The sequence below is a fragment of the Dermacentor silvarum genome, chromosome 6 (assembly GCF_013339745.2).
Source record: "Dermacentor silvarum isolate Dsil-2018 chromosome 6, BIME_Dsil_1.4, whole genome shotgun sequence".
In the NCBI taxonomy this organism is placed as follows: domain Eukaryota; kingdom Metazoa; phylum Arthropoda; class Arachnida; order Ixodida; family Ixodidae; genus Dermacentor; species Dermacentor silvarum.
The window spans coordinates 82,526,540-82,539,781 of record NC_051159.1 but is presented as its reverse complement, the minus strand read 5'-3'; the positions used below and the strand labels follow the sequence as shown (position 1 = coordinate 82,539,781).

General features: G+C 42.8%; 1 protein-coding gene across 4 annotated transcripts in view; it reads left to right on the top strand.

The window, feature by feature from the left end:
• Positions 1–122: 122 nt before the first annotated feature.
• Positions 123–13,242, top strand: part of LOC119455674 (histone acetyltransferase KAT7-like) — an 81,780-nt gene continuing 68,660 nt past the window's right edge. Inside the window, exons 1-5 of one of the 4 annotated variants that reach the window (XM_049668942.1) lie at positions 123–423; positions 1,645–1,705; positions 2,744–2,987; positions 8,142–8,285; positions 11,064–11,179. In XM_049668942.1, coding sequence (XP_049524899.1) covers positions 1,691–1,705; positions 2,744–2,987; positions 8,142–8,285; positions 11,064–11,179 — 519 coding nt within the window. In that variant the 5' untranslated portion in view covers positions 123–423; positions 1,645–1,690. Of the gene's footprint in view, positions 424–1,644; positions 1,706–2,743; positions 2,988–8,138; positions 8,286–11,063; positions 11,180–13,242 lie in introns of all 4 variants that reach the window. The other 3 variants (XM_049668941.1, XM_037717096.2, XM_049668943.1) reach the window with 3 other exon arrangements.

Genomic DNA, 13,242 nt, shown 5'->3' with positions numbered 1-13,242 from the left:
ATGCAGTGATTTTGTCGCGAGCCGCTGCTGTTTATTTCACACAAATGTTTCGGTTGTGCTTTTGTGCAACGTTGTTTTTGTGTTTCAACACGCAGCAGAGGTCGCTACCTGCAATTTTGTGATGAATTAAAACGAATGATGTTTTAACAACAAATACTATATTGTAACCCTTGTTGAAGCCGTTTTGTAGAAATTAGATTGAGCAACAAGGACTCTTTTAATGTTTTTACACATTTAGGCGTCGTTTTAGGTGTTTTCTGGCCACCGCCGTTGCTGTGCCGCATAGTCATAGACCCACTTAAGCCTATCTGAGCTTCACGCAACGGCGATGAGCGTTCGTGATGCATCAAACCGATCAAATCAGGCTAATATTGTAGCTTTTTAAACTTATGAACAAGTAGATGAAGCCTGGATAATTTTACGGTAAGTGTGCGGTATCTGCGGACATGATCGTGCCGTGGTATGCTCGTTCGCCTGTGATTTATGATAACTCTTGGAGTAAACAGCGAAAACGGTCTTCGTGGCCGAGGTTTTGTTGAAGCTGTGTATGTAGTCGCCGATTGCTTGTAATAACCAAGTGTGTCGTATATCGTCTAGTAAGCGTTCTAAAGTTGGGCTAGTTGGCGGTAATCGTAGCTTGAGCAGGTTTGCTTCCGCAAGTTTATGATCTCGTGCACGTCAGTCGCGCATACCGAGTCGCCGATAGCCTATGTTTAATTGCGCACGCGCTGCATTCTCGTTAGATCAGTTGCGTGTATCACTTAGCCATTTCTAAAAGCAACGCTTGTTCGTTGTGAACGCAGCGCAAACTGTTCTTCAAAGACTGTTACGAGAACCTCGGAGTTAACGGGCGAAAACCTACTTGTGCAGTTTGTAAACAACCGTTACGTCACGCCCAGTTTTGCCAAGAGCAGCGTTCACCTTGTTTGTTGCTGCGCTAAACATCGGCCTAATGCACTGGCTCGCGTGATAATCGGTTATGTATTGGCGCATGAATGCCATTTACTTTTAATGCTCTAGCGACATCGCATCGTTGAGCTTGCGCGCTCGGCAGAGTAGCCGTTTCGCGGCGGAAGTGTGAAACTATGCTTTGTCGTGCATTGCTGTGTAGGTAGCGGTTGAATTTTACGTTCGTTCTGAGAACATGCGCCGCTGTGAACATCGTCTGTGAAATGAGTTCGAGTTTCCATTTGCAAATGTAGTGTATGTAATGATGATAGCAAACTTTAATTCAGTACACATTTCCCTCCTGGAGATTATAATTTCAATACTTGTTGTTGCAAAAAAAAAACTATATATATATATATATATATATATATATATATATATATATATATATATATACATAATACATACATGCATACATACACACACACACACATATAAGGCTGCATGGAACGCATTGCTGCAGTTCTTTTGACGTTCAGATCGCCTTGAAGCACACTATAAACATTCCTGCCCTACAACAAATAATGATGACACCCCAGCAACATCTAATGGTAAAAGAAGTGCAAATGCATAAAGCTGCCATCCCACAGCGCTAAAGCTGCTAAGACATATATCTGCAGAATTGGATTAGTCTTCACTTTGTATAGCTATTTTCAAATATTCATTGGTATTCGTATCGCCTTTCATTATGTGCAGATCTCGCATGTAGCTTCAAGGACACGCATCTGCATCAAAACACACCATGCCAAAGAGAAGGGTAAGTATACTGTGCTTGCATATGTTGAGTGTGATGCACACTGCTCTGGCACATGTCATTATCATGGTACCTGTGAATATTTGCTCTCTATTTGGTGGTTGTATTCGTTAGCATTAAGCTCGTAAAACTTAAGCTTTTAGAAGCCGTTACAGGACAAGGAAATTTCTATATTGGACAAACAGCTTGTGTTCTAATGAACACTTGCAAGAATTTGCTGACAACATCAAGTTGAAAACAGGCAACAGTTTGCTCATTCATTGCACCAATTGTGAGTATGAAGTGTTCTTTTACCAGAAGTGTATTGTCAGGTATTGGGATATGCTCTCAGAAATCTATGAGGCTTTCACCATGCATTGTAGAGTGCCATTATGTGTCAACTCGCTAGCAGCCCCTGACTGGAAAATGAATTAACCACCTCCGTGACTTAGTTATAGGATGATTTTGTTGTTTTCCTCAAGGTCTTTCTTGCGCATGCATGAGCTTTTCTTTGTTGATGTTTTCTTGTGTTTTCGGTTCTTTCCCTTTCCTTGAGCCTATCTATTGTTGTTACACAATAAACACTTCTACTGTTAGCCAGTACACTGTCCTGTCTTCTCTTGACCCTTCTTTACCATGCTGTTTTTTATCATAAAGCCATACCAAAAAGCTCACTTTGGCAGCCGACTTGTATGTTTGTTTGATGTCTCTGCCAATTAATAATTATTCTTGGAGACATTTTCTAAAGCATTGCTATAGTGCATAGGCATGTGTGTGCGTCCACGCGCATGCTTGAACACACATAATCAAAAGTATGCGGACCAGGCGTACTGCAAAAAAAAAAAAAAAAATTCTTGGCAACACGTACCGATAGCCCCTGAAACTGACAAATGAGCTGCAATGTTTGCAATGATAAGTCTGGACACCAGCTTCAGCTTCAGGGTACATGCCAAGGAACTGAGATTCTTTTTTAGCACCCCTGGTGTGAAATAAATATACCTTTAATCACAAGTGTACATGTGTACTTGTGTACACTGTAGCTGACAGTCCAATTTTCTTCAGCGCCAGCTGAAGAGCACGAGCTCGGAGGGGTCACGCTCGGACGAGAGCGAGATGGAGCCGCCCCATGTTGTGACGCGGGGCCAATCGCGCAAGTCTTCAGTCACCAGCACGACTGTCTCTGCCGTTAAAGCCGGTACCTCTGCCCCTGCTGTTTCATCAGGTGGCGCCACTGCTACTAGTAATGGTGCTGTGCCCGTGACACCTGTCACACCTCCCCAGACCCCTTCTAAGGAGCCCTCCGAAGGTGAGGAACACGCCGTGTTTCACCTTTTTTTTTTTTTTTCTGCCAGCATTGAACATCGTGGTCACTGAAGGTGAGCCATAACAATCATGAATGCAACAGAGTGAGTAGGACAAGATCCCAGCAAACGAGAGGACACCGTGTGGTGTATATTATCAGCTTAAATTTATTGGAGGAAATAGAAACAATATATAAGGAATAAGTGCCACAGGGTTTCAACCACCTCGGTACATGCGAAGATGTCTTTTCTACACTTCTTGGTCGTTGTCGTGCTGTTTCAGTCATGAGTGCACACCAACTACTGCAATTCTATATCCTTCTGGAACCATAAGTTTTACTCTGAATTGCAGAATTTTTATTTTAAGGTCTGTTAACTAGTATAACTGTATTTATGCTAATAATTTCAAAATTTTGTACGTGTGCCTTGTTCTAGATATAATCAAGTTTAATTTTTAAGAAACTACAAATGTTAACTTCATGGTGACCAATTGCAGTGTGCTCGTTTTTATGTCTGCGCAGTACATAAGCTTCCTGTCCATCACGGGTGGAGTAGCTAGCATAGGTTCCCATTGAGTGCATTCTTTGCATTGTTGATGCATTGCAGTGATGCTATGGGGGAACAGAAGTACTTTAAGCGTTTATTTCCAATTGGTCCATACATTTTTCATGCACTGAGAAGTGTCGTGAAGGGGACAAGTATGCATATTAGTGCCACATTGTTGTCAATGTTTTCCACGCCAGTTGGTGCAACATGTTGCACTGAACATCAAAAAATGTTAGTACAGGGCTGCTGTTTTGGACAGCGATTGAGAGAGTCATGAATCAAGATTGTCTTTTCCTTTTGGCAGATCATTCCGGTACTAGAGCTGTCTGCTCACAATGTTGTTATTTAAACTGGTAATGCCTTTTTGTGCAAGCAAGAAAAAGAAAATGTTACATTTCTGGTGATAATGCAGGTTTTAGTATCCATTTCTCACCAATTTTTAGTAATTGCTGCCTTTGGGCTTACTACTTTGTTGGTTTTAATGTTGGCAGGTCTTCAGTTGAGATAACCTGTTTTAAGAAGCCTTTTGAAGGTTCACGAGATAAACAGTTGTCATATACCTCTTTGGAAATGCTAGCACCACCTGCGGTACCCTACAAATTGTAGGAATTGGTGGAGTCAGTTTCTGGTTTTTGCACTTGCCGGTGGAGCAGGTTTGCCGGTGGAGCAGGTTTTTGGCCACCGAGCCCCACTGGCGGGTTGGGACGACTGCCAAACTGCCGGCAGAAAACAAAAAATGAAAAAGCAGGAAGCGCTTCTTACGGTCCAGCATCCGATCCTGCGCACGGCTTTGTGTGCTTGTGGCAAACGTTGGATGGTGAGCTCCATTTTCGGGCGAAGAAGAGAAATTAGGATTTCCTATCTGAAGTTCAAGTGCATCATTCCAGCTTCAGTGCCTTTGTGGAGGTCGCAGTGAAGTGGTGGCGACCGCCATGTTGAGAGCATTGCTGAAAAGATTCCACCACCACTTTTTGCTTCGTAGCTTGGGGCTGTAGCTGCTTAGAAGCCGATTTAGCACGTTAATGCTGTGCATTCTTTCATTATACCTCCGTACAAGATGGGGCTGAGGAACGTCTTTCTTTTTCTTTGACCATGAGTAATGCTTTGCATTACCAAGTGATTGATGGCTTAGGTAGGTAGACGCAACTATCGCAATGACACTGTCGTTCGACCTATAAAAATATACAACTACATGGAACCTTTAGTGAAATGATCCGATCTTCTCCTTTGCGAGGTTTTTTTGAATTTTTCAAAGGGCAGCCGCCCATTCTTACTTCACAGACAGCTCCTGTTGTCATGACTCTGGATTCAGAAAGTGCCTGTAAGAGACTGCAATGTAAAAAAAGTTGTCAAAGTATACTTCATGTTGCTCAGGACGTTGCTAAACCGTCACCATTTTGTTCACGACTCTGAAACCAGGTGGTGGGTTCACTTTCGTCTTTTTTTTTTTTTTTCCAGTGTAGATTTTCATTCCATAAGGATATCCATCTGACAAGCACAGCATCCGTATTTTGTGCCCGAAATGAATGGGCTTTCCGCGAATTAGTAGTTTGCGTGAATAATACCCATAGAGCTCAGCACCTCAGCATTGATTCATCAATGCTGAGGTGTTTGTGAAATACTCTACCAAGCTGTCTCAGCTTCTTCAACAGATCATCATAACTAGGAGCGACATTTCTCATCCTTCCTATCATATTGTTTCAAAGGGCTGCTGCCTACGACATGAAAAAATCTCTTGGGAGTCATGAAATTGCTTCTGATGCATAACTGTAGCTACAAAGGGAACAGCGAGGTCTTCGGCAGTGCTCCAGTATGCGTCTTCTGATGGCACTGAATGATAACAGCTGAGTAGCATAAGGCCAAAAAGCTGACCGATATCTAATGGAGTTACGTTCAATAGCATGTCTTTTTCATGTGTGTACCTTCTCGTTATTTCAGCTAGAGGCGTCTGGTATTTGGGCATCAGTAGCTTACAGAACAGGGAAAACGTACTTGTGTGTGGAAACTCGAGAAATTCTTTCAGTAGGATACTTGGGCGTTCCTTAGAAAGTGTTTTGTCAAAATGAGCAGATTTCCTCCACGATTCTGCCTGCAGAAGAAGCTGAATGCCTTACTCTGTACATCTTTATGTTTGGGCCCTGCATACTACAGTTAAGTGTAGGAAGCTCCGGCTTGCTATTTTCTTGTGACTGTGGCTAAAGCCTTCTTTTCGCGTTTCGGGCTTTCTGTCAGCACATGCCTTTTGTTCTTAAGCAGTTTCACTGTATTTGCTCTGGAAGAGTTCAACGTGACCGCAAACATCTGCAAGAATTGCCTCACCCAAATTATTTTCATTTATGTGTTCCTCATCTGTAATGTTCCTATATTCGTCAGGTGTTAACAGATTGAAGTATTCGCTTGTTTTTCATTGGGCGAGACTGCAGAACAAATCAAAAGCCTCGTTGAGAGTTAGAAAGCACTTCGTCATAACCTAAAAAAGAAAAAAAGTGCAGGCACTAGTACTAATATTTGCTTAGAAAAAATGTATCAATATTTTGCCGCTTTTCTACTCACGTGTGCAAAAGGTCTGATCCAGAAAACTGTGCCGCTGCAAGCCGTACGAGTCATTCAGAACAACTGCATCTTCTGTCCGTCATGTAACAACGTGTTCTTGGCAGGCAAATACCCTGTGCCGGCGGGCAAACAAGACTTGTTCATTTCTGTATTTATTAGGTCGAACTACCAGTCAGACAGAAAAATAGGATTGCACAGTAGAGAGGATGCATTATGGCCGAAACCTCCAAGCACCAATGTTCCAAAAATGGACCATTTTGATAGAAACAGTTTTTAAAAAAGTGCAAAATAGGGTACAATGACCATTTTTGTTTTGTAGTGTTTAAAAAAACATTTTGCAGCAGTACTTACTTGTTCTGCTCTTTTGAATTTGGTAAAAGTCATCCAATGTTGAACAGTTGACATTGCTGATTCATACAATGTTCTGTGGTTGACACAACTGCCTTTAGGATCATTCCAAAAGTGAAGAGTTCACATGGTTTTGTCTCTCAACAGTATTTTGTGATCAAGGTATAACTCACTTCAATGACCATTCTGAAGGTGGCAAAGAAGGATGTTTTTGCTTTTTACTTTTCTTTCCTTAACCTTTTAAACAATGTTTTATGATAGAGATAAACGTTATTGATGAGGTTTTCATGAAACTTTCACCACTCACTAATGCCTTTTACTTTATTTGTCCTCATCTCCCGATTCCCCAGCTCCATTAGGCCGATGAGCCATGCCTCTTTTAATAAAGCTGTACTATACCATTTGTTGCAAAAAGCAAAATTTTCGAAGCTTTCAAACTCTAGAATCAACCAGTGCTTTCATGTCAGCAGAAAATCTGTAGCAGATAGGCCCAAAAGTTGCTAAAGCAACTTAGATGTATAGGCGGGGACATACCAGAATGAATAAATTGCTGCTTCCTGCACACTTGGCACACTGTATAGCTAGCTCAGTTGAAGTGGAAACTTTGCTTTGAATTAATTTAGAAAATGCAAACACGAGTCTCAAACTTGAGGAGAAATTAGCACATTTTCTCGTGTGAAACTTTGATTTTCATCGAGCGCAATGAGCTACCGTTCTTTTGTTGGGGAAAACACACATATAACAGCCATAAAAATTGACTTGCTGGTTTCCGATATAAACTGAGAGAAAAAACAAAGAAATGTTTTTGTATATTAATCTCTCCCTCGTTCATTTTATATCGGTGGAATCCTGTAAGAGGTCTCAGATGCTCTTAAATTATCATTCGTGCCAAGTGCTACACAGTCGCAGGTCAGAAAAATGGCTGAAGTTGTATGACCGCACAGTGTGTGCTTGGCATGGATCTCCTAAACAGGAGAATGTGTGCTGACAAGTGAAGAAATAATTTGCTGCCAGTGTACTGAGAGTGACCTGCTGTGGGTGCATTTCTAAAGTGCGCAGGAATGCTTAGGTAACATACTATGTGTTGAAGCGGCTCTTGCACTTCGATTTCCACCATACAAATAAGTCACGAACAAGAAACAGCGTGGAACTGTGGAAGTTAGAATGTATTCATGGTAGCCACAGCATGACATTGGCTCAAATATAGTATTTACTAAAGTGGGCTGGTTTCAAATGCATGTAGATAACAAAACGGATGGTTAAAAAAAAAAGAAAAATGAAATGTAGGCTAAAAAAGCATCAACAGGGGTAAAATGAACGTGATCGTATTCTCTCTAGTGAGCTACTTGTATGATTTTGTGACATAGAACGCTCTCTCATTACACATCCTCTTTCATTGGCTGTAAGAAACTCGATGTCAGAAAGCTCCCGATGCTTGTGTCGTTCAAGTAGGGTTAAGTATGCAATAGCTCACCAAAATGGTATCCCTGAATACAGGCCGACTCTACAGTTCACTCCTCACAGTTCTCCACAGCTCGGTTCTTACAGGACTCTACAGTTCTCTGTACTCAAGATATTAAAAAGCACATAGTATCGGCCTTAAACGTAAGTAAATAGCAGTTTTTTTCATAATCGGAGGTCAAAAGAACCTGTGGGAGTGGCTGTAGCTTTTTCCGTTTGTATCCCGTCCCGCTTTCTTCCACTGGAAGCAGGGGAAGTACCGAACAAGCGGCTGCGACAGGTGCGGTCGCGCCTGTCCTCAGAGCCTCTGTGCAGCGTATGCTCCCAGGCACTGCTCGAGAGCCGTCGCAGCCCGCCCGCGCAGCTAATATCCTGCTCCCAATGCGAGACGTGCGGTGAGTGTGGGCGCCCATCCTCCACTCGCCATGCTCGAGCCAACGAGTCTTTCTCGTTCAGTTTCTCGTATGTATGGAAACATATCAGAAAAGACTAAAAAGGTTCTCCGACAAATGCCTTGAGTGATGCCCAAAACGGTGGCTCGAACACAAGGATGACAACAGCACAATGGTGGTGACGAGTTAATATCAGTGGGGGATCGACAGCTGATCATTTGCATACATTAAATAAAAGTTCGGGGGTGGTGACATGGGTTTTTCTTTCCTGGCAACTTCTGCCAAGGAAACACGATAGATAATACCCTCGACTGGCAATGCTCAATCTGCAATGACAGCTCTCGCTGTAAAGTGCATTCTGGAGGTGTCTGCAATATAGCTAAAGGCACATTACACAACAATTTTAGGGCAACGGCTGTGGTTGTTGATCTACGAGTTTCTGCTCTATTGATGTACAACAAAAAGAAATTCATCCTCGTCCAAAGCAAGGGCCTAACCAGTTTGCTTTTCTGGAGGCAAGTAGACAGCACAATTATCGTTGTGGCTTTTGAAACATGCAGGTCTCTGGGATTATGGCACAGTGTGTTCTTGGGGCCATCAGCTTGGTGTGGATTGCCTAACGGGGATCTTTGATTTTATGAACACCTGGTACACTTTTTTACTACTACAACGGTTGAGCCAGCGACATAGCATCTGTATAATACAGATGCGGTAAGAACACCTCACAAGCATCTTGCAGCGATGGCTGTCCTGGACTCTTCTCTCTTATTGAGAATCGTGATGTTTTTGACAATTTTCATCAGTGTTGTCAAATGCTTGAAAATAAAGTTTCGCGCTGTGGACCTACATGACTGGTATGCAGACGCGCCACCCATATTGACACACAAATTCAGGGGTGTCTTAAAAGAGATGTGAGCTCATGCATGCAACTTTTAACTTTCTTATGTTAAGTGACATTTGTGCACCTTGAACACTAAAAAAGATACTGGCAAGCCTTACAGCACCCTGAATAATTTATTATATGCTAATAGCTTTCTTATAAGCTAGTCTCGGTTTCATTTACCAGCAGCTGTATGTGTCGTGACATCACAATGCTTTCGCACTCGCTCCAGTTTCTTTAGTGATTTGATTTGCTGCTACATGGGGCGGTGCAATGAGTAGCAATATAGCATACTACTGTGCAAGCCGGAGTGAGTGTCAGTACGTGGTGATGTGCTGCTCCCATCAGCTTCACGACGTCATGACACAAAAGCCTTCTCATGTAAGAAATTAAAACTGGTTCGTCAAAAATCTATTAGAATAAATTGTTTAGGTTGCTCTGTGGCCTGGTAGTACGCTTTGCTAGGGTTTCAAGGCCCAGGACCTTCATTTATGGCAAAAAAAAGTGATAAGTTGAAAATGTCATCTCAGTACTCCTTTAAGGTACCACAGCTATCGACTGCACTGTAATTTATGTAAAACTTCTTGGGGCATTGTCTAACGGGCTGCTTTTGCTCTACAGCCATGCCTAGTTTTTCTAAGCCCTTGAATGCACTAAACAGCCATGGCATAGCTGGTCATCCATCACACCGTTGTCCTCCATCACAGGACAATGGTTGTGGCTTGATCTAGACCTGGGAGACATTTTTCTTGAACCTGCCTCTGCTGGTAGATGCAGTTCTTGATTCTGCTTGGAAATTCACGGCATTTACAAGGTTAGCTCAGCAGTGTGAATAAATGCTGTTGAATCTGAGAAGTGTTATCCACTTTGTAGTTTCTGTGAGCAAAAGCTCATTTCACGTCTCTTTAGTGAGCAGAAACATTTGTCAAAATGTTGCCTCAAGATGGCCACATGCATTTTGGCCAGTGATGTACATTCCCCGGCATCAGCGCTACGAAGAGAGCATTCTTGTGCGTCACGGTGCTTTTAACAGTTCTGTAAGGATGAAATCCCATTTTGATAAATATTTTTTAGTTTTTTGTCTTAGATGGTCTTAACAGTGCAAGAACACGACATCAGGATTTAGTCACAGTATATACATACATGGTATAGTGAAAGAAATTTCTGGTTATCTTCCTTTGGGAAGTCTTCACCCCTTTAGCACGAAGACCTGAAGATATGAAACTTATGCTCAGGACTGTTTCACATTGAAAAACTGAAGGAAACGCGTTGTTGCTTTTCATAACAAAGTTTCCTTAATTTGTTAGCTGCACTTTGTATGTAGGAACTAGTCTAAGCAGTTAACCCTTTACAACTGACGAATGTTGCCTACAGGCAACATACCAAAAAAAAAAACATTTTTTTCTTGCTGAGTTTCGGTACTGAGTACAACATTTTCTGGCTAAATCTCTTTGGCCAACACTGAATGACAAGCATCAAGCATAATTTTTTGGTTTAGAGCAGGAACACGGGACAAGAAAAAAAAAAGTTTGGCACACAACTCGCTTTCTTTGGAAAGCACTGTCAGAGGAGATAGACCGATGCAAGATCTCCGGCTGCAGTGGTGTCACACGTGATGTAAAGGAAATGAAAAGTACACATATGATTCACATATGGCAAGAGCTGTCTACGAAATTCCAAATGAAACCAGAGGTGTCTTGTTGTGAAGACCACTTCCAGTTTTCTGCTTGGTGCTTGCCTCCTATTGCTAGAAAAGCTTCCGCAACATATTTTCTCTTTTCATTGATTATGCTTATTCTAGATGTGCTTTGCACATTTAGATAGAAAATAAAATTCTTTTTCTGTTATTTATATATGCCGTCATTAAAAATGGTTAAGCACTTGTCCGTTTTTCATTTCAGCTCACCCCTTCTGCTTGGGTCTCTCAGAGCAAGCGGCTAAAGTGGTCACAACCTACGACTGGAAGTGCCACCGGTGTCGAGTATGTGAGACATGCCACCAGCCAGAATCGCCCAGTGTGAGTTGCACCAAACTGCTTGATGCAAAACACTTTGATTATATGCTTCATGGGGCTTATAGGTGTGGCTTCACGGCAGCGCGGTCCACGCTGCTGTGAAGCCACACCTCGAGTCAAAATTCGCATATAAATTGCACCCCAATTTCACTGCTAAAGTTTTTAATTTTTTTTATGTGTGTTAAATGTGCATCAAAAATCGGCATCTGCTCAATTATCCAAACATTAAAACATATTATCGGCGGTGGGCAGCCGTACGGTGTTGGGACTCGGGGTAGCGTTTGGGCCGGTGATCCTTCAGCCAAAGGGATGAGTACGTCCGGGAGTAAGAGCGAGAGAAAAAAGGGTTTATTCTACATATTTACAGTGGTTCCAAATATGGAAGCCCACTCCATGGAAGAGCACTTTGAAAGTCTCAGCTCACTACATGTCTGAGCACAAATCAGAACACGTCAGGACACACCACTGGTGCACCCAAGGTGTCTGCTTATAAAACAGTCGTCTTCAACTGGGGAATCTAACGAACTTGGTGCGGCCAATCAGAGAGGTCTTATTGTTCACAAAACTCTGCCTCTAATGTTGCAACCTCGCATTTGCCTCAACTGCGTGGCCATTTGGGATACCGAGATCGTCGCCGTTCCCACGGTAGTAATTCCACGAAGTTGGCCCCTCACATCAATCAGTGGCATCTCCGCGACGGTCAGCTTGTCATAGTCGGTGTCGGGCACTGTCGCCAGGTAGGCGGCCGCTGATGAAGGGGGTGGCATCGGGGAAGCACCCAAAGGATGCGCACTGCCGATTTGGGGTGCTTGTTTGCCCATCAGCATCGGTGTCGGGCACTGTCACCATCTGGGCGACGCTGATGAAAGAGCCTGCCTCGATGGAAACAGCCAAAGAGTGCGCCCTGCCAAATCGGGATGCAACAGCAGCTACGGACCGCGCTGCCGTGAAGTCACACCTCAAGTCGAAATTCGCATATAAATCTCACGCCAATTTCACTGCTGAAGTTTTAAATTTTTTTTTATGTTTGTTATATGTGCATCAAAAATCGGCATCTGCTATTATCCAAAAATTAAAACATTTAATTTGTGGCGGGCAGCCGTGCGGCTACCCGAGAGCCATACGGCTGCTGTGAATAGATTTGCGTCGACCCGGCACAAAACCGTAACATTAGTTCCCGGCACCCAGTGAAACAGCGCTAGTTAGGCCTGACAGCCAAGGCAGGTGTGACGGTGGCTGGCGAACGGCTGCTGGAAGTTTGCCATTTATCTATGATTAGGTCACAAGGTGCCTTGCCAGTAGTAGTCAAGGACAGGAGCGGTCGCGTCACAGATAAGGGGCGTCGGCTAGACTAAGGACCGCAGAAACAGCAAATGCACCTGTGCGCTTACAAAATAGTCTGTTTATCTGTGCGCTGACAGTTCATCTGTTCATATGTTTGCTTACAAAATGAAATGGGTTAAATTTTGTGTAGTCTGAATGCATCATGCTGAATTTATGCAACACATAATAAACTGCCGGTGTCATGCAGTCAAGGTCGCACTTCACAGCATCGTGACGACGCACTACGGGTGAACGCGAAGCGTAAGACCAAAGACCGAAGCGTAAGACCGAAGCGTAAAACCAAAACCAAAAATGTTTAAATCGACTGAAGCACAGCATTAAGGAAGAGCCCGTAAACAAATTTTCTGGGTTGCTGGAGTTGTAAGAAATGGCACTTAATAAATCAATTTACCCCAGAGATAAACCTGTGTCCTTCCTTCTTGTCTAGTAAAGAACTAACTTTTTTAGATTTGTCAACATCTGGCTTATATGTCATGGTTTCATGCAAATTTCTCAACTATTAGAACTATTCGCTTCGACTTCACTTCGAACCAAAAAAGTGTTAATCGCACAAGCTTATTTTACTGTCAAGGGTCTGCATACTGTCCAGAGGTGCTGCCTGCGTTTAATCTGATTGCTTTTCTGCTGTATGAAGGCCCTTTCCAACAAATGCAAGCTGTGAGTAGAACATTAAATTTCATGCTGTGCCTTACTGATATGATGAATGAGCAAGATCAAGAAAC